The 19,381-nt window shown below is 40.0% G+C and overlaps 2 protein-coding genes across 7 annotated transcripts in view; one reads left to right on the forward strand and one right to left on the reverse strand.

Moving 5' to 3' along the window:
• LHX8 (LIM homeobox 8) overlaps positions 1 to 19,381 on the reverse strand; it is a 185,899-nt gene that overhangs the window by 123,559 nt on the left and 42,959 nt on the right. The window lies entirely within an intron of this gene.
• SLC44A5 (solute carrier family 44 member 5) overlaps positions 1 to 19,381 on the forward strand; it is a 147,871-nt gene that overhangs the window by 123,178 nt on the left and 5,312 nt on the right. For all 6 annotated transcript variants that reach the window (XR_014549710.1, XM_083620946.1, XM_083620944.1 and 3 more), the window contains 11 exons: positions 1,223 to 1,354; positions 4,349 to 4,448; positions 7,695 to 7,787; positions 8,638 to 8,725; positions 10,019 to 10,281; positions 10,983 to 11,077; positions 12,195 to 12,298; positions 13,231 to 13,304; positions 14,211 to 14,281; positions 15,217 to 15,305; positions 17,410 to 17,494. Coding sequence is in view for 5 of the 6 variants with exons in the window: in XM_083620946.1 (XP_083477072.1) it covers positions 1,223 to 1,354; positions 4,349 to 4,448; positions 7,695 to 7,787; positions 8,638 to 8,725; positions 10,019 to 10,281; positions 10,983 to 11,077; positions 12,195 to 12,298; positions 13,231 to 13,304; positions 14,211 to 14,281; positions 15,217 to 15,305; positions 17,410 to 17,494 (1,194 nt within the window). In the remaining variant the exon portion in view is untranslated. The remainder of the gene's footprint in view (positions 1 to 1,222; positions 1,355 to 4,348; positions 4,449 to 7,694; positions 7,788 to 8,637; positions 8,726 to 10,018; positions 10,282 to 10,982; positions 11,078 to 12,194; positions 12,299 to 13,230; positions 13,305 to 14,210; positions 14,282 to 15,216; positions 15,306 to 17,409; positions 17,495 to 19,381) is intronic.

Here is a 19,381-nt window from a genome sequence, read left to right on the forward strand (position 1 = left end):
GAATTGTCAGTGGCTGCAGGATTAAACAAACATTTTCTCTTTTCTTCCTGTGGTTTTATAAGTTGGAAGGTTCATCATCCTTTCTCCACTCTGTGTCCTACTAAAACCTGAAATACAAAACAAGGTTTATTTGTCGGTACATGGTCTTCAAAGAGAGCTCTGGCCGCTTCAGGCATAATGAGGGTTTTTAATATAAGGATAGCTGTCTATTTCACTCCGTATATGTGTGTTGTGAAGATGTAATTGGCTGTGGCTTACTGATTTGTGCAGGAATGGTGCTCCAGACCGGGGCATAGAATGGGAGGAAGCTGCTGGGGCAATGGCCCCAGGCACATTTTTCTGGGGAGTGCTGCTTATGCAGTCCTGCCAGCCCTGAGCTGCTTTGCGAGGCTGGGATGATCCTAGTATCACAAAGCAGCTTAGATCTGGCATATCAGAATGAGAGGGATGAAGCAGCCATGAGTTCTTCTCATGCTACCCTGCCAGCCCTGAGCCGCTTTGCAAGGCTCACCAAGTGGTTCGGGGCTGGCATCGTTGTGGCAGCATTGGTGGCAAGTGCTGGGCTGGCGCAGCGGGCTTCGTTCACCCTTGGCACATGCCCACCTGCCCACACAGGGCACTGGCAAACTATGCTATGCTGCTGGCTCCAGATGTTGCTGGACTCCATTTCCCATCAACCCCATCCAGTGTGGCCAACGTTCAGGGATGATGGGAGTTGTAATCCAATGATATCTGGAGAGCCCCAAGTTCCCTGGCTGGGTGTAAACAGGGAAAGAGTTAAATGCACAGTCATCACGCATGAATATCCATTTGTTAATTCCATGCTTTTTCCAGACAGTGTAGGAAATTATTTATTTGAAATGGTTTGAAACTACACCCTGCCAAAAATTTCCTCTGGAGGCCTCCAGTGAATGACTTTTGATGGTGCTCTTGTTCCGGCTGCTCAGTATATTTGGGAGTGGGAAATAAATTGCCCCCTGAAGAAATTAGCTAGTGATATTATATAGTTTTATTTTGTTTTGCTTTCCTTTATGATTTATGTTTTGGCTCTTGTTCCTGCCTATTATGGAGCTACTTCTAGCACCTTTCTGCAAATAAGCTGTTCTCTGCCTGTGGTTTGGATTCCATTGCAGGGGTGGGATTTGGTGGGACCTACCATTTGTGCAGAGATTAGGGAATTGATCTGTGTCACTCTTCCAACGCGTATTCTTTGTTTCAAAAGGTATTTGGCATTGCTACTGGGAATATCATCGCCTTCATGGAATACCTGGCTCTGATCTTACTATCTACGACATTGGATTCCAGACGGACTTCAGGGTGTATCTGCAACTGAGGCAAACATGGTTAGCATTTAGTAAGTGGATTTAAAGAGAAGTCTGTATTTTGACACCCACTTTGCATTCATCTAATTAAACAGGATTTTGCTGTTGTTGTGATGGGCACTAAAGCGCATGACATCAGCATTGCTTCATAGAGCTCTTGCCTTAAGAAGCTTTCTAGTGCTCAAGCTGCTGACTGGAGGCCAAATGTTAAGAGCTTCCTGCAAAGAAAGCACTTCTGCGCACACATATATATATATATATATATATATATATATATATATGAGAAAAATTCAGGTATTCATTGGTTAGATGTGATGATTTCACGTTTGCATGGACACGTGCAGCAAATAGTAGTTTCCCATTAATAGCAAACACAGGGCAATGCCCATTATCCCTCACCATTGGCTATGCTGTCTGCAGCTGATGGGAACTGGAGAAATCTAGTCTAAATAAGCAAAATAATTAAAAAGAGGGATGGGGAGAGTCTTCAGTTGTCTATAGTCTGATGAACATATTATACAGATTATTGATGAGCAAGGTAATACCTTTTTTTTTTGTTCAGTTCTCCAATAATTTACCAGTTGCTTTTTTTATAATATATTAATTTTCAGCAGTATAACCAACAAAGCAAAGCAAAGCAATCTATGAAGCTTTTTACCAAAGCAACAGCACCACGCAATATACTGAACATAGAGAAAGTCCTGTCTAGGGAAGTAATAATGTTTGAAATATCTGTAAAAGAGAATTAACACAGACTAGATTAGAGCCGGGACTGAAATCTGTTTCTACTGCCGAGACTGCGCTGCAGGATTATTATTATTTTAACCCTTTGGTATGTGTGTATTATATTATCTTCACCACTAAATAGACACAATCTGCTTCCACAAATCTGGTATTGGGGAGACGAGAGAGTGGCCTTTGAACAAGCTTGACTTTGGCAACTTTTAGAAATTAAAACCAGAACTAAATTTAGATTTCATGTTTGACTTTTAAACTTGGCAACATTTTGGACACTTTTTAGCCAGTGTAGAGAGATTTTGTTGTGCACTTCCTCCATGTGGAAGGTTTTAACTCCAAAATCATCAGCAATTACATACATGTGTGTGTGTGTGTGTGTGTGTGTGTAGTATGTGTAATATATATATGTGTGTGTATGTGTGTATATATATATATATATATATATATATATATATATATATAATGTGCATACACACACACAGACAGAGAGAGTGTATATATAGTATGTGTGTGTGTGTGTGTGTGTGTGTGTGTGTGTATATATATATATATATATATATATATATATATACACATGTGTGTACATATATATATATACATATAGCAGTCCTCAGGAATAGCCTGGGATGCTTCTCTCTTTAATGTATCCCATAGAGTTACAGAAACATAGGTGCTTGCTTTTTGTTTTCATAAAAAATCAAGAATGTTACAATGCCACTAGCCATGAAACTCCTGAAATCATACAGCTCTCAATTAAAACGTGAGCACACATCCTTGGAGAGCGTTTGTTTCTGGAACAAGTGAGGAAGTTGCCTCGAGGAGCTAATTTGCATAATATATTTTCCACATGATTATTGGGCCCGCCATGCAATTTTCTGCCTTTGCACTTTCTGCTCTCGTGGATCTGTTTCTCAAATGCATTGGGCACCGTTCAGTGCTTGATTATCCAAGGTGAAGGGTATGCAAATCATTGTGTGTCAGCCCAGCATCCATCCATTGCCATGTGAAATTGTTCATTGCAGTATACTTTCTGTGTCAGGTTTAGAAAAGGCGAGTAAACTGAAGGTTGTTGTTCTTCAAGGAGTAACATTGAGGGTGGGGGGCAGCTAATGTGAACACGTGCCTGAGTATGTAAACAACCTGAGAGGAATTTGTATAATAATCTCACAGTTTATTCAGTTTACTGGGAGTACTGGCACATATGCACAAAACAATATGAAAGTTGGGGGAAGTAGGAGAATGTAATACAAAATAATACATCGCTGTCACTGCAATAACTGTGTGAAAGTTTACAAACAATTGTTAGTAATTTGTTAAAAGTGTTTTAAAATGTTCTTAAATGCTTGATTACAGTTTAAGGAATATTTTAAAATTCTGTATTACAGTAATGTCAATTGCCACAAAGTTTTGTTGCAGCTGTCCCTGAAAATGTGCATCAAGTAACAGATAGTTACTACACAATTTTATGTGACAGCGTCCTTAAAATTACAGTGGTACCTTGGGTTAAGTACTTAATTCATTCCGGAAGTCTGTTCTTAACCTGGAACTGTTCTTAACCTGAAACACCACTTTAGCTAATGGGGCCTCCCGCTGCCGCCGTGCTGCCAGAGCATTATTTCTGTTCTCATCCTGAAGCAAAGTACTTAACCCGAGGTACTATTTCTGGGTTAGCGGTAACCTGAAGCATATGTAACCTGAAGCGTATGTAACCTGAGGTACCACTGTATTTGTTATGTAATCATATTTCTAAGCTCCACTCCCATTTCCACACTGTTCTCAGGCTGCTTTTAGGCTCAAATAACGATCCTGATTATCTTGGAATTATTTTTGAGTGACACTGGGATAATAGAGGTCACGATCAGACACATCTTTTAAAACATCAGTTCCATTCATCTTTCCCAAATACTATGCTAAAATAGCAGCAAAAGCCAAACAGTGGATAATGACTGTCTAATTGTAAATATATATTTCTTTAAATGGAACTGAGCATTCCAAGCAAAGCACAACATTTTATTGCTTTGTTTTAAGACAAATCATTCACAAATACTCATATACTATAATGCTCATCAAGTATGAACCGTATATATGTTTAATTAAACACAACACACAAATGTAATCAGGATAGGGGCACACATTCTGGCTGGCATTATGCTTTCCAAGCACTTTAGAAATCCGGGCTAAATTCAGACATGTGAGAACTTGTGAAGTGCAGCACTGAAACCAACCACTTGAAAGCGGTGATGTCCTGGTTTGATATCTGTCGATAAACTTAATTTTCTTGCTTTCAGTGATACTACTTTGCATAGTGGAAGTTGTCATTATACTAATGTTAATATTTCTGAGAAATCGAATCCGAATCGCCATTGCACTTTTGAAAGAAGGTAGCAGGTATGTATACTGGAAACACATAATCATTGGACCTCTCATATTTGCATTGGTTTTTTTGGTGCTGAAATAGCACTTTGAAGGAGTGAGACAAGCCCATCCCTCTCACCATGCAGATATTCTTGAGAGTGACTCATGAATGCCTAATCATGCAGTTGCTCAGCTCATACGATTTCTCTCCCGAAGAATAGGGGAAAGTATCACTTGGTACTAGATCCGCAAATTATCAAGTAGTCACATGGAGAGGTCAATATGCAGCAGCCTGCAAAGTGATTGGAAATCAATGCAACATCAAGGTCATGGGCATGATGTTCTCCCTGTGTCTACTGGCACCCTAGCCAAAGAACAGCAGCCACGTTGTGAATTGCCTGTAATTCAAGCACAGCAACACGTATAAGCCATGTAGTCTGCAGTGCTAACATGTAGTAGGGACAGGTTCCATGGAACAGCATCCCTGTTAAGATATGACAGATGTCCTCTATTTGTACTTTCCAGAAACAATTCAAGACATTTTCGTTTCAACAGGTTTTTGCTGCTGGATGAAACTGTCTCTACCTTAGGTGTTTATACTGTATTGATTTATTTTTTTAGTCTATTTATAATTATCCCTTTTGTACTGTTCTTAAAGCTATTTTTAGTTATATGTCAATCAACCTTGAGGCATGTGGAAAGCATAAATTCATAAAATAATTTTTAAAAAGACCCTCATGAAAATTTGTAACCAGCATTTCAGATGTTCCTGACAGAAGGCACAGCACATATCTAGCATCCAGGAGCAAACCTCTCTCATGGAGTGCACCCAGATTGTAAATATACTGTGCCAGAAGTACTATGGCCCCATTTAAGAACTGGCAAACAACACCCGTACGATTAGGTGGGCCACAACTGGTGCATATCCTTCATCCAGCCCATTATTGAGAATGTTGTTTTTAGAAGCACTGAGAGTAAAAAAAATCAGTTGGGTGAATTTTAATGCCACCACATGCCAGGCTATTTAACAGTCTCATCCCACAGATTCATATAAATATTCAACAGTGAAGATGGCAGAATATAATCCAGAAGTCCATGTAGAACATCCGTCAAGGTGTAGAACAGAAATTGCTCAGTAACACAGTCTAAAAGTGGTGTAAACCGCCCTGAGACCTGTGGGTATAGTGCAGTATATAAATTAAATGAATGAATGTAGCCACTACACTGCTGAAGGATCCTTGTGCTAACATGGGCATTGTATTTTCTTGCATATAAAACACTTATTTTCATGTAGGCAACGTTTATTTGTTATCTTTATTGGTCTTTTCACACACCAAGTCTTTAGATCTAAAAGTATGCCACTTTTATAGTGAATTTGGTAGACCGTTTTATCAAACATTCAACATGCTTCCCATGATGTTGATGCTGTAAGTGAGAACAGATTTTGTCCCAGTGGCAACCTATGCTTGAGTAACCAAGTGTATAGATTTCTTGAGTCTGTTGTCATAAACAGCATTTATACAGCTAACGGCTTCATCATACCAGTGCTGGAATGTGAATATGTACCTGTGCCCTTTCTTGGAGCCGATTTTCTCTCAAGCCAGCAGCATCAAAATATGGAGGCTCTTGTGGAATAAAGAGACTGTGATTTAAATATGTAACAGTCCCTTTTCATTAAAGCTATAAACATGGAGTTCAGCAGTTATTTGTTGCAGCACCAGTCTGTACTATATAATTTTATCCTTATCATTACAATTCAGAGCCACTTGGTAAAATAAGATGCTTTTATTCAAATAAGCGTCAAACAGAAACACTCTTGAAACTTTATAAACTTCCTGGTAGGAGGTAATAATGCCTTATAGTTTTGCCTCGGCCTTCAAAGGTCACTTGAGGGCAGTACTTCTGATATTTATGCATAATGCATGAAAAGAAATGCTGCATGTAATAATTATGAATGCAGCAGAGCGTACCCTATAGTCAAGGCCTTGAAAAATACGTTGCTAATGACTGAGAGCTAAATGATTCCCCCCCCAGCTCAGTTTAACATTTTTTCAATGAAAAGGCAATTTATATTAAGCAATAAAGCGTTTGCAATCTAATGCTAGAACAGTTAACAAGCAGTTTGTTAGAACAAACGGTCTGTGTCTTCACTGTCAACCAAGAGCTCTGTCGTTAATTCCTGAAAACCACTGATTTGTGGTTATTATTCCTTAAGTAGCATAAGGTGATACTTTCCTCCAGTGACTCAAAAACTATTCAAGGGGTTTCCAGCACCAGTCATGATTTTCCCATGCGGAACTACTGTTTAATGTAAAAAATTCCTACCAGTAGCACCTTAGAGACCAACTAAGTTTGTTATTGATATGAGCTTCCATGTGCATGCACACTTTTTCACTATCACGCAGTGCTTGAGCCTTGGTCCATATGGGGCAGTATTACAGAAAAGCATTATCAGCTTTCCATTCCCTCATCACTGAAGGTTGCAGAAAAATGCTGCAACAGCAAAATGCAGTGGGTAGGATGCACCTAATGAGCCCTGTTAAGTGAAAGCCCTGCACAGACACCTCCGCTTGCGAAACAGAGCTTACTCTATCCTCACTGGCCCTTCAATTTGGGATTATTCTGTCTGGTAAGCTGATGGAACAGTTAGAAGAGTTCAGTATTGAATTCTACCCACTATGTTTCACCCCTACAAACATTCCCAGAAGGAAGGAAGGAAGGAAGGAAGGAAGGAAGGAAGGAAGGAAGGAAGGATTTACTACAGCGTTGTATGGGAGCAAAAGGGAACCAGGTTGGCTGTGACAGCTTAAAAAACAACGATATGCTAAGCACTGGGAGCAGGGCTTCCAGAGAGGACAAGATGCACAGTAGCAACCACAGCCTGGACAAAAGGTGGCAGCTCAGGGGGAATTAAGAAGAAGAAAAGAATCAATGTTATGAAACCTGAAAGCAAAAGCCAACGTACAGGAAAATCAATACATCTCGGAACAAAATACATAAAAATGATAATCTAAAAAACAATGACAGAGTGTTAAAGGGGAATAAAATGGAGGAGGAGATAGAACCGGGAACAGAATGCAACAGAAAATGGTGGAAGGCAGTAATATGAGGTTTTATAATAAAAAGAGAAAGTAGGAAACCAGAAAGAGCAATAAAGAATATTTTACTAAGGAACATATCACTCAGTCAAACAAGAGTGGGAAACATTTCAAAGGTTAAAAAGGCATATAAACTTTGATATTTATGGCTTACAAATGTATTTTTCCTCTCTCTTTTTAGAGCAATTGGCTACATCATGTCTACATTATTCTACCCAATCATCACCTTCATCCTTATCGCAATCTGCATTTCTTACTGGGCAGTGACAGCTGTGTATCCTTCTTGGAGTAAGAAAGGTGCCTGGATGCTTCTTGCATTCCTAGTTCAGCATTTTAGCACTAAGCCAGAAAGTAAGGAGAGCGCCACCTCTTCTAAAAGAAGCTACATTGTGTGTGGTGGTGAGTGGGGAGGCGGAAGAGTCCTCGGTCAGTTTTATGTCTCAGTTGAGTCAGGTTGCACTGTTGAAGTCCAAGCTTGGCAGGAAACTGGTGTGGAAGCTTTTTTGGGGTTGCATATCCTATGAGATCCCCACAACATTCACCGGGTGTGAACACCTTAAGTTCTTGAAGTGTTCTTCTAACAGTGACACCTGAACATCTTACGAGATTGATTCGTACTTTCTCAGCGTCACATTCTGGATGAACCTTGTAGGGTAATGGAATCTCAGTTTTGTGTTGCCGATACCACTTTGCATTTGGGGGGAAAGCATCCTGGAAGAGTAATATTTACAGCTTTTTCTCTCTCGTCAAAGTGATCACCTGGAGGTGTATTTTTATTTTTTATTTTCCTGTATCTGCCCATAGCTTTCCCTATGGTGTCCATATACGAAGTCATTAAATCATACCGTTTCCTTTTCTGTGTTTACCCCCAAGGTTACCCCACTGCTGTACTTGTTATTAAGCAAACGGCTTTACTCTCCTGTTGGAAGTGCTTGCAGGCGCAGTAAATAGGGTTGTAGAAAGTGCATTCGCACAGTGGGTATCATATTTTATGCTAGACATGGAAAGGCAGAAATTAAATGTATTCTCTGGGGCTTTCCCTGTGAATGCCAAGTATCTCTTGTGCTATGTTTCTCTGTTCAGAGTCTGTGATTCTGTTTCCTACTTAACCCAATTAAATCAAGCTTTCTAGCTACATCCGGAGAACCTGTGTACAAAGTCATGGCTAATCAAAGCCTGTGCAAGTATGCAAATCTGACCTGCTACCCAGAGGTGAGCAGCATTTTATTTTATTTTGTTTTTATAAAATGCTATGTGAATTCTAGCTCTTCTTGAATGTCCTGTACATATGAAGTCAGTTTGAAAAACAATGCAGGTTCTCCACTCCGTATGCTTTCTGATAATAGAACTGCACACATGAACATCATCACCATCATTATTACTTGTGTGTCTTTGTTTCTCAATTTGATCCTTTTACATAGTTTTGAATGTAATGTATTTTCTGCATTGCGACTTGCAGTTATTTTTATTGATCATGGATTAGTAATTATTGTAATTGGTCAGAGTGAATTTCTATTTTATTATTATTTGCTGAGGTTTTGAGAGTTAATTTTATTGTGTGCTATTATATTCAAAAAGATTATTGAATATTACTTTATTTGATGGAAGTCGTTCCATTTTAAAACTATGTTTTATTATGACTTTATGTATTGGGCCAGTTTATTTATAACCTGTGTGTTCTTTATATTGTATATTTTGTTGCTGTATAATAATACAGAAAAGTGGTATACAAATTAAAAGAGAGATGAAATGAAATGAAACCTATATGTCCCACTTACTATTAGTTCAGGAGTCATCAGTATCTTCTGTAGTGCCTGTGGAAGGTCTCGTTAAATATCCCCTCAAAATCTCAGAATAAAATGAAGACTGTTTGCTCCTCCTGCTCAGTTTGTGTTTGCATGGGCTTGGTCTCTCCATAGAACATGCCCACATTTCATTGACTGTCAGGACTGGACAATGACTGTCTCTTTCCTATTTGAACTCAATAGTAGTGCAAAAAGCTTCCCCTCAGTGAGTTAGTGTGGTGGCGGCGGTGTGGGTGCCTTTCTCCTATCAGAGGGGGAGAGGGTACATCCACAACATTTTGTGGTTCTCTCTCTCTCTCTTTGCTCCTTTACTTGAGGCAACCATTTTGTTTTGTGTCACTCCCACAGCAGCTGTTTTGTATTATGCCACGCCCCAGTGGCAGCCATTTGTGACTGGCGCCCACAGCACTTTCTCAAGATTCCAAATGGGACAAAAAATGTTGGCCCCTATGTAGTTACTTTATTGGCCCTTAGTTCCATTAGGAACCTTCTGTATTACCTGTGTCTAGCTGCTGCCACGGGCAAGATACTGGGTAACATGGACCATTGCTGCCAGTCTTTAGGACTATTCTCAAGAAATTATTTGCCAGATGAGCTAACTACTGGTTCAGATTTATTAATGTGTTGATGATTTAGAATTGTACTGAAACATTTTTATATCCCCTTATTTGTGACCTTTCCCCCCTCCCCTTGTCCATAGACATTCAACACAACCAACGTAACCAAGCTGTGTCCAGGAGCCCAGTGTACTTTTGCTTTCTATGGTGGAGAAAGCCTGTACCACAGATACATCTTAATCTTTCAAATCAGCAACGTGTTTGTGTTCCTCTGGCTGGTGAACTTTGCAATTGCATTGGGTCAGTGTACTCTTGCTGGTGCCTTTGCCTCTTACTACTGGGCCTTTAGAAAACCTGCTGATATTCCAGCATGCCCGCTCTTTTCTTCATTTGGACGAGCAATACGGTAAGTTAAAGAATCACTCGTCCGCATTCGTATCTGTTTCTGCTTTTAGAAACGTGCCCTATACCTTACAATGAAAAGTGGCTTTTAGAATCAAAACAATTACAGAATTTAATACACCGCTATCCAGTCAGTGTACGAAGCAGTGCATGTGGTGGAATCAGACCACTAAGCTGCCTCCCAACATCACATCTTCTCTGTGGGGCAGGTGGAAGCCATGCTAGGTTACACTAGCAGAATTGCCAGATTGGTATTGGGGGGCCCTGACAGTGCAACCACCTGGGCATGCCCTACCTCCATCCAGGTAAGCAGAAGCAACGTCAGTGTAGAAAGGGCAGCTCTGTGACTCAGCCCCATCATAAGCCCTGCTTATCACATAAAGCCTCCTCTCAGTCATTAAGCCTTTCCCATTTGCTGCTTTACATAAGGTATTTAGAATCTTTGAATTGTACCCTCCCCTTAGCCCTAGAGTTAGGAGCAAGCTAGAAATCAAAAGCAAAAGAAAGGAATACTTTGTGTGTACATGATTTATTAATATAAGAGAATTATTTAATTGCAGTATAGGAAGCTGCATATATGGATATATTCATAGTTTGGAAGGGGGGGGAGTTGTGTCAGCTGCCTCACCTGTGTTGTTTATCATAACAGCACTGTGTCCAAAAACAGATCTCTTTCTGATTCGTACAATATATTTTTCTTACTAGATATCACACTGGTTCCCTAGCTTTTGGCTCTTTAATTCTTGCAATAGTCCAACTCATTAGAGTAATCCTGGAATACCTGGATCACAAACTCAAAGGTGAGTTTCATGACATTGCACATTCTCTATTCCCATTGAGAGTATGGTATATATTTGCTATGAAAAGCTGGTAATCATCTCTCGGGCTCATAGGCTAGTATGGTTCAGAAATGTGGGCCACAAGCCCCTGTTTCTCTTTTAATGATGGGAAATACTGTGTACATGCATTATGAATGCACCTGTGCAGTAACTGATGAGGTTTTCTTTTTTATAATAATCATTCATGGAGTGTTCAGGGTGTCTGTAGTTTATGCTGCTTCTCCTTTGGCACAACAAGAAATGAAATAATGGCCTGGTTCTCATATCACATTAATCTGAATTTTCAGTGTGCTTGTGCACATTGTTGAAAAGTTCTCGGCTCTCCTCCTGCTGCTATGTGTGAGGCTTCCATAGTCTGGCTCATCATGGTCCAGGGTTTTTTATTCTCCCCCCCCCAAAAAACCCCCCACAATCAGTAAGCCCAAGAGCAAACCTTGGTCACCACTCACTGGGCAGAAACAAATGACAAACTCTACTTAGGACAGTACTTTGGTAAGGCAGCAGGTGGAGAAGTGACAAAGGAGCAGAGTGAGAACCTTTTCAGAAGTGTGCACCAGCACACTGCATTCACAGTAAACCACGGTTTGCTTTTACAAAAAAGCAGGGATGGTGTGGAATGGGAAACCCTAGTACCATTATCAGTTCTGAACTATATGTCAACAACAACAGCTTAAATGTGCTGTGTGGCAAATCCAAAGGTTCAATTTTGTGCTGGCTTGCAGATGATAAACTGCTAAACTACAGCATGGTAGATTCCACATAGTGCTTTTTAAGGGATGGTACTCATCAATAAGAAGTACCATATCCTCTGGCCTTTTTGCTGTCCATGACAGTCATTGTGTGCTGATACCCACAACACTTTTATCAAGATACCAGTACTGGCACACCCCCTTTTTTTTACCAAAACGCCTCACAAAACACTGTACATACTTGTTGCAAATCAGTGAGAAAGCAATCAGCCAGAAAACCCACACAGATGTGCTGGTGCAAACCAAGTCAAATCAAGTATGGGCCATGTTTTCCATCTTCTTAGGTTTTCTTCTTTCTTAAGAAATGTTTCCTTTCCCCCCTCCTGCAGGCTCACAGAATGTCTTTGCTAAGTTCCTCCTTTGCTGCCTCAAATGCTGTTTCTGGTGCCTGGAAAAATTCCTCAAATTTATCAACAGAAATGCCTACATCATGGTATGTATTTTCTCTCTCTTCTTTGCCAGTATGCTGCTGTGTCATGTCTGAAGACCAGTTAGTGGTGTGGCGAACACAACCCCCTAGTGAGCCTTATTTTAAACTATAATATTTTGTGATATCCTCTTATCTAAAACAAAGTAAACAAAACCGTAGAAAGAAATAATGAAAACAATGGTCATGTTTGCACATAACACAACTCCTTAAACTGAGCTCTTCCTTTAATCAAGGGTTTAACATTAGGTCTAAACCAGTGCTCATGGTTTGCTTCACCCCAAACAAACCATGATCTATAGCCAAGGTTTGTAGTTGCCTTACCAATCATAGTCTCTTTGGAGGAAACAATGAATCCTGATTTGCATGTGCAACTAAGGCAGGCAATTCAGCCCTATGTAGAGTGCATTGCCATAGTTTGTTTGGATTTGTGATTAAGGATCTGAATGACAGGTGTGGGTACCAAGCTGTTTTGGGTCGCATTGTAAAGTTTCATTGGTGATTTATTTCTTCCAAACAATTGGAAGACACTTTTTTTTTTTTTAGACTTGTGTTTAAAGTCAGTTTTAATATTTTTGTCTTAAGCAGACTTATATGTCCAGGTCCATTGTCATATTCTGTACCGCCAACCATCTCCCTGTATTTTTGGCTCCTTTACAATAATGCAAATTGTCCATTTGTGTCTCAGCTTTAGAGAAAATATTTTAGTATTTCTTAGCAGGGGATTTTTGGGGCTCTAGTAGAAATAAAACTTGAAAAGCAAACAGAGCAGGGTGACATGCAAGTGGATATTTTTGTCCACAGACAGGAAATAACATGGTGCTGGACATCTTTCTTTCCTTGTATCTTGCCATTCTCATAGGTCTGGCCCCCAGAGTGAACCCTTTTCATAATGGGGCTTTCCCGCAAATAAGTTAACAGCTGTTAATATTTTGCAGATTGCGATATATGGTAAAAACTTCTGCACATCAGCCAGGGAAGCTTTCTTTCTGCTCATGAGAAACGTGGTGAGGTAAGGGACCGTGCATTCCATAACCTGTGGACTCATCATTTAAAACATTATAAATGTGTTATTAAAATGGGACACCAGAGGGTGCTGCAGAGCAGCGAGCCTCCCACAGTGGGAAATCCCTGTTAAGCTTTATAGAATGTTTTCATTTGAACGGTTTAGAACATCAGTGTAGATCCAGCCTGTGTGACACCTGCCACTCCATGGCACTTCAAAAACATACTCTACTAATCTATTAAATATTCAAACCATTGCCAGTGTTGAAGGCCTAGGCTGCAGAAGCAACAGAATGATCTGATGTATTGCACCATACCACTGCAGAAGGGGAGGGGGGAGGAGAAAACCCTTTTGAATGCTTCCCTACATTAAAAACAACAACAGCAAAAACAACAAATGAAGAAAAGCTAACGTTAAGAACGGTTTTAGTTTTGCATGATTCTGTACTAGATCTCAAGTTGCAATGAGGTTTTTTTTTTAAAAAAATAATGTTGGGATTTTTACATAAGGGGGGGCATTAAAAAATGTTATCCCCCTCCCCCAACACTTACTTTCTGAACTGGTATATATAGTACATTCTGTTACTTCATTCTGTTGCTTAGTTAAATAATTAGTTCAGCAGCTTTTAAGATACTAATCAGAAAGCGAAAGAGCATCCACCTTTTCCCCAGTATCTCAGAATATAAATCTTTTCTGCCCTTAGATTAATTAGCATGTTTGAACTCTTATCTTTAAAACTAGACTCTTCAGCACAGTGAACTATTACATTACATGGTGGCTTTAGAATTAAACTTTTCAAATTAGTTTTCACACCAAAGCTTCTCAACGATTTTAATGTTGGCTGAAAGTAGCCCTGTTTTAACTTTTGGAGATAAACCTTTTGCAATCCTGTTCATTATCTCTGTTGCATAGAGTTGCAGTGCTGGATAAAGTGACAGACTTTTTACTATTCCTGGGAAAAATTCTTGTTGCTGGAGGTGTGGGTAAGTCAACAGACTCTTTCAATTTAATATTTTCAGCTTGGTTGAGTTAAAGGAATAGCTTGATAAGGAGTTGACTGAGGCTGGATCTAGACATATCAAAGAAGTGTTTTAGTTTACAGCGTTGTAAATTTAAACAGGGAAAACAGGTAGAGAAATGAGGCTCTACATCGCCATCTGGTGGCACAATGTTATATTGCACATACAACACATATAAATAGCTTTTTCTTTACCAGTGTAGCTGAGTACTGGGACCTCCCTGATTTGGGCACTACTAATTCAAATGTTGTAGCCTTTTTAAAACCTGAGCTTCATTCATGTAAATCTTTGGGGGGAAATCTTTGTGGGGAAGTTTGATTTTTCACTTTCTTGTTGATTTTGAACTCTTAATTCGCTGGTACTCAACTTCATCTATAATGTGCTGTTTGCTGTTATTGCACATTATTTTAAAGCTGTAAAAGTAAATGAGAATTGTCTGGAAACGCAAACCATGAAATAGTGAAATTGATTAATGTTTTCCTTGTGCTTAAGGACAAATCCCTTGGGCTAATTAATGTACATGTCTTTCGCTTCCTACTTAGCACAGATGTTATTGGGAATTAATATCTCAATTTGTCATATAAAATGTTGAATCAGATATATGGAAATACACCGTAGTTGAATGGTTCTCCAAGACTAAAAGTAGTTGAGTTATTTTTTTTTTTTAAATCAAATTTGTGAATCTTTTCTCTCTTTTTAAAATTGTACTTTTCATTGCACTGTCTTCTTCTTTACTTATAAAAGCCAGTTTGATTCATAACATATTATTGATTAAAATGTTCTGGTTGTGTGAATCACAGATAATTAATCTGAATACAGTTTTGTCCCAGTACAGATACTGGAAATAATTCAAGTCAGAGTCAGCTGCTTGAAAAATCTTATCTTTCCCCCTCTTACAGGTGTCCTAGCTTTCTTCTTCTTCACACACAGGATACCAATATTCACACAAGAAGCACCATCACTGAATTACTATTGGGTCCCACTCTTGGTAAGAACATTACTAAAGTTCTTAGAAACCAGGTGATCTAGGCCTGGCACCTGGCACCCACCATGGCATGGCAAATGTTGGGATCCATGGGTCTTGAACTCCCTCATTCCCCTTCCCCCTTCCTCTAACAGTGACATCCTTTGCATTTTGTCTGTTGTTGGGCTTTTTCTATTCATCTTAGGGCTTCGCACCGATAAGAAGCAGCAAAGGGCAGAATAGATAAGTCCAGAACAAATACACAGTTATATTAGTGCTTCCTGGAAGATATAAGTGGCACAGTCCATGCTCACCAGATACATGGCAGAGAAGAGGAGAGGAGAGGTCAGGGATCAACATCATAGAACAAGAGAGTTCAAGGTTGGGATGGGGGGGGGGGTCATCAAGCACCAAAGGAGCTTGCATTAGTGAGATACAGAGTCCCATTGCTTGGGATGGTTTATTTTATATCACATCTAATTGTCTACTTAGGCAGGAAAGACTTGAAATCCAATGAGTTTGCAAGAGCGCTGCAGATCCACAATTAAAGCCATGGTCAGGCATTCTCCTGAACATGTGGGAATAGGGCAGTAGGACCTCAAGGCAAACCCTGCCCTCAGTATTCCTGGAAGTTCTGGTACTTCTTGCTGGTTTTTAAATGCATGTTAATTGAAGAAACTCTTCCCCAAACTGGGAACCCTGATAAGTCTGGGTTCCTGCTTGCAGGGAGATTTATAAAAGCACATTAAAACTCCCTTCAGGCCTTTGCATTAATCACAGGAAGATCTGAAAAGCAGCTTGCAAGCCATGGACATTGCAGGCATTGCCTTCACCCATGGTTTAAACCTTTGTCTGTTCAGAAAATTGCCTGAACATAGCTCTTGTCTTCTCACGGTTTAAAGTAAGGAATGCTTGTTTTTTCTGTTTATTCAGACAATTGCAATCATCTCTAAGCAATATAGAGAAATTCAATACAATTTTTTTAAAAAAAATAATCCCCAAATTATAAAACCAGAAATCAGAATGCCTGCTGGAGTTTTATTTGTTCGTTTATTTAAGTCTTCAGTAGATGTCTGATCTAAACTGGAAGGGAGTTTGATAAAATTGGGCCCCTCAGGCTCCTGTGAATACAAGCAGCGCAAAGACCTCACTGATCAAGGCAAGGACTTAAGGGATCAGGAGGTACCTGACATATCCTGCAGCCTAACTTCTTAAGGGGCATGTAAATTAATATAATGAGCACTCACACTTTACATTGTGAGTGCCCTTTGCGGGATTGTGCGTGGTGCTACAGTTCCCAGGGAGCTTACTGGCAAACAGGGGCTGGCTTGCCTCTCAGTGTTAATTTTTGGAGGTTCACGCCCAGCCTCAGAAATCAAGTTTCTTGCTGGGAGGTGGGGCCAGCCCCATTTATAAATAGGGGTTGGAGCCGACAATAGCCAGGCAGTCAGCTCTGGAGATTCACCCTCCCTACTCTCCCTCTGTTTAAGGTTTCTTGTTTGCAGGTTAACTTTTTCTTCCTGTTTAGCGGCCGCTGCTACGGTCTTTGACTGGTTGCTGTTGAAGGACCAGGAAGAAATTTTCCTGCATTGGCAGGTTTTGTCTTCCTCGTAGCAATTTGTCACAACTTTGGCGGTTATGGCCTTGGGTGGAATCCTTGAGTCTTTTCTTCCCTATTTGGTGGGGGGGATGGGCGTGAAGTGGCGACTCACCCACCTGTGGTGGCAATTCCCGCATCCCCTCTTAAAGGGGTTATATATATGGGTGTCACTGGCCATACACTGAAAGGTTGTCAGTGAACTACTCTGCATGCAGGGATATGAGCTGGGCTGCCTGCTACGCTTACATCTCACAGAGCACCCCCATACCCCATTTTCCCTGATGAGCCCCAGTTTCCCCCGGCTGGGGGGCTGGGAGGGATACACGCCCAAGGCCTAAGCCAAGGTCTTCCGACATTCGGAAGTTTAATAAAGTTGTGGCCTAATTTTAATTCCATATAACATTGTCAGAGTCTTTATTCCTTCCTTATGATCCCTGGGAGCTGGAGCTGTTGCCGCCTGGTCACACAATATTATTTAATTCCCATATGATAATGTATAATCAACATGTTTCTTCCTCCTTTTTTCAGACGGTCATTATAGGCTCTTACCTTGTTGCACATGGTTTCTTCAGTGTCTATGCAATGTGTGTTGACACACTTTTCCTCTGCTTTTGTAAGTAATTGGCTCTTTGTTGTTTACTTTCCTCTTTTTATAACGCTAAGATAAAGAATATGTAGTAGGAAGCCATTGCTGTTTCTCTCATTGTGCTGTTTGATCCATTGCAATCTTCACTACACAAGAGATTATAAATTACAGCAGTATCAGATGTGGCTTCATTAGTTCAGTCGGCAAAATGTGACTATTCACTAGACCAGCTAGTCTTCAGAGACTGTTTCATAATAAGTACTAACATGTTGCTTCTGGGTGCTCTGTAGTTTCATCATGTCCAGTGTGTTTCACTTAGATGAATGCTGTGTCACCCTGCTTATAACAGCCTTGCAATTTTTGTAGGCACAAGAATGTTGTATTAATTTAAAATAATGTAAAACTGCATTCCCCCTACAGGGGCTGAAGGTTTAATATACATTGACATGACAAACATTTATCAGCCCTTATTCACACGTTAATCGGAGCAAGGTATTACCCACATAACATATTTTCAGTATCAAGACTCTTCTAATGCTATGATAGATAGATAGATGATAGATAGATAGATATGTACCTTGGAACATAGTGCTTATCATTACCACTTTAATCAGCCCATAAACACCTGGAATTCACAATATTATTTGAATAAGCGAAAACTTGCCTTCTATCCAGTTATCGTATTATTTTCTATGCACTCCTGATTTTCTGTTCCTCTGTGATATTGATCTCCAATATAGAGATCTCCCCCCCCCCCACTCCACTTTCTGACCACCTTCTGAGCAAAGGACCCAGCTATCTTGAGGCTGCAATCTATAACTGGAAGCTGATTGCCACCACCATTTTGCATGCACATTGGCTTTTTCTGCCATTTCAGTGTGTTCGAGTATTCTTTAGAAAGTTCTAGCACTTGTCTAAACTGTGATTCGCTGTCTCTCGAAAATCGTTTCCAAAAATTGGTTGGAGCAGGAGATGGTGATCTACAATCTTGGTGTGCATTCATAAAACTGATTTATTATGTTGGAATGCACAGAAAAAAGTCAACTTGAGTTGTTGACTTCCAACAACTAATTTGTTATGAATGGTTGGGTGGATGGGATGTTGTTCACCCTCAAAAACAAGTTTGTTGCCATTATTCAAATTTAAAAATAAGGCTTTGACAAGCGAGCTTGGAGAGGATAACTCTCCACCCAGTGTATCCCACGTAGTGAAATAAAGGATCAGATTCTGAAGTTGTCAGCTGAATTTGTGAAACTTTATGGTGAATTAAATTTCTCGAAGAACACAGGCATAGGCATCCCAGTTGTTGAGTGAAACCTCTATGATTGCATAGCACTATCATATATTTTTTATGACTTGGCAGTTTATAAACATTCTTACAATACAATTTAACATCAATGCATCTGAAAACTGCACTTTTTAAACTCAAAATGGTGTTCTTCCAAGTTAAATCAGTTTATTCTTGGACTCCCCCCCCCGCCCTACCCCCCCCACCTAAGACCACAAAAATGCAATTGTGGGATGAAATTCGGACCCTTGGATTAGTGCAATCCTTTTCCAAATGTGCTTTCTGAGAACAGGCCAATAGGAAGCTTTTCTGTGCAAGCCCTACCGAAATGAATGATGTGGGTGTCATAATGTGTAAAGGAATGCAGTGATGACCATGGGGCCTGTGAAAGAGGCTTTAATGCAGCCTTTGCCAACCTGGTGCTCTTCAGGTGTTTTGGACTACAACTCCCATCAGCCTCTACTAACACTGCAGGCACAAGCTTGGCGAAAGCTGCCCTTATAATATATATATGTGTGTCCTCTATTTTGCTGAGCAACTCTCCAAAGATATCAGCAGAGTCTGACCTCTTGTGGCAAAAATAAAAAGCAGAATAAGAAAGAGCCAGAAATAATAATACAGATTTT

The sequence above is a fragment of the Podarcis filfolensis genome (genome assembly GCF_964270895.1).
Source record: "Podarcis filfolensis genome assembly, chromosome: 6".
Classification (NCBI taxonomy): Eukaryota; Metazoa; Chordata; class Lepidosauria; order Squamata; family Lacertidae; genus Podarcis; species Podarcis filfolensis.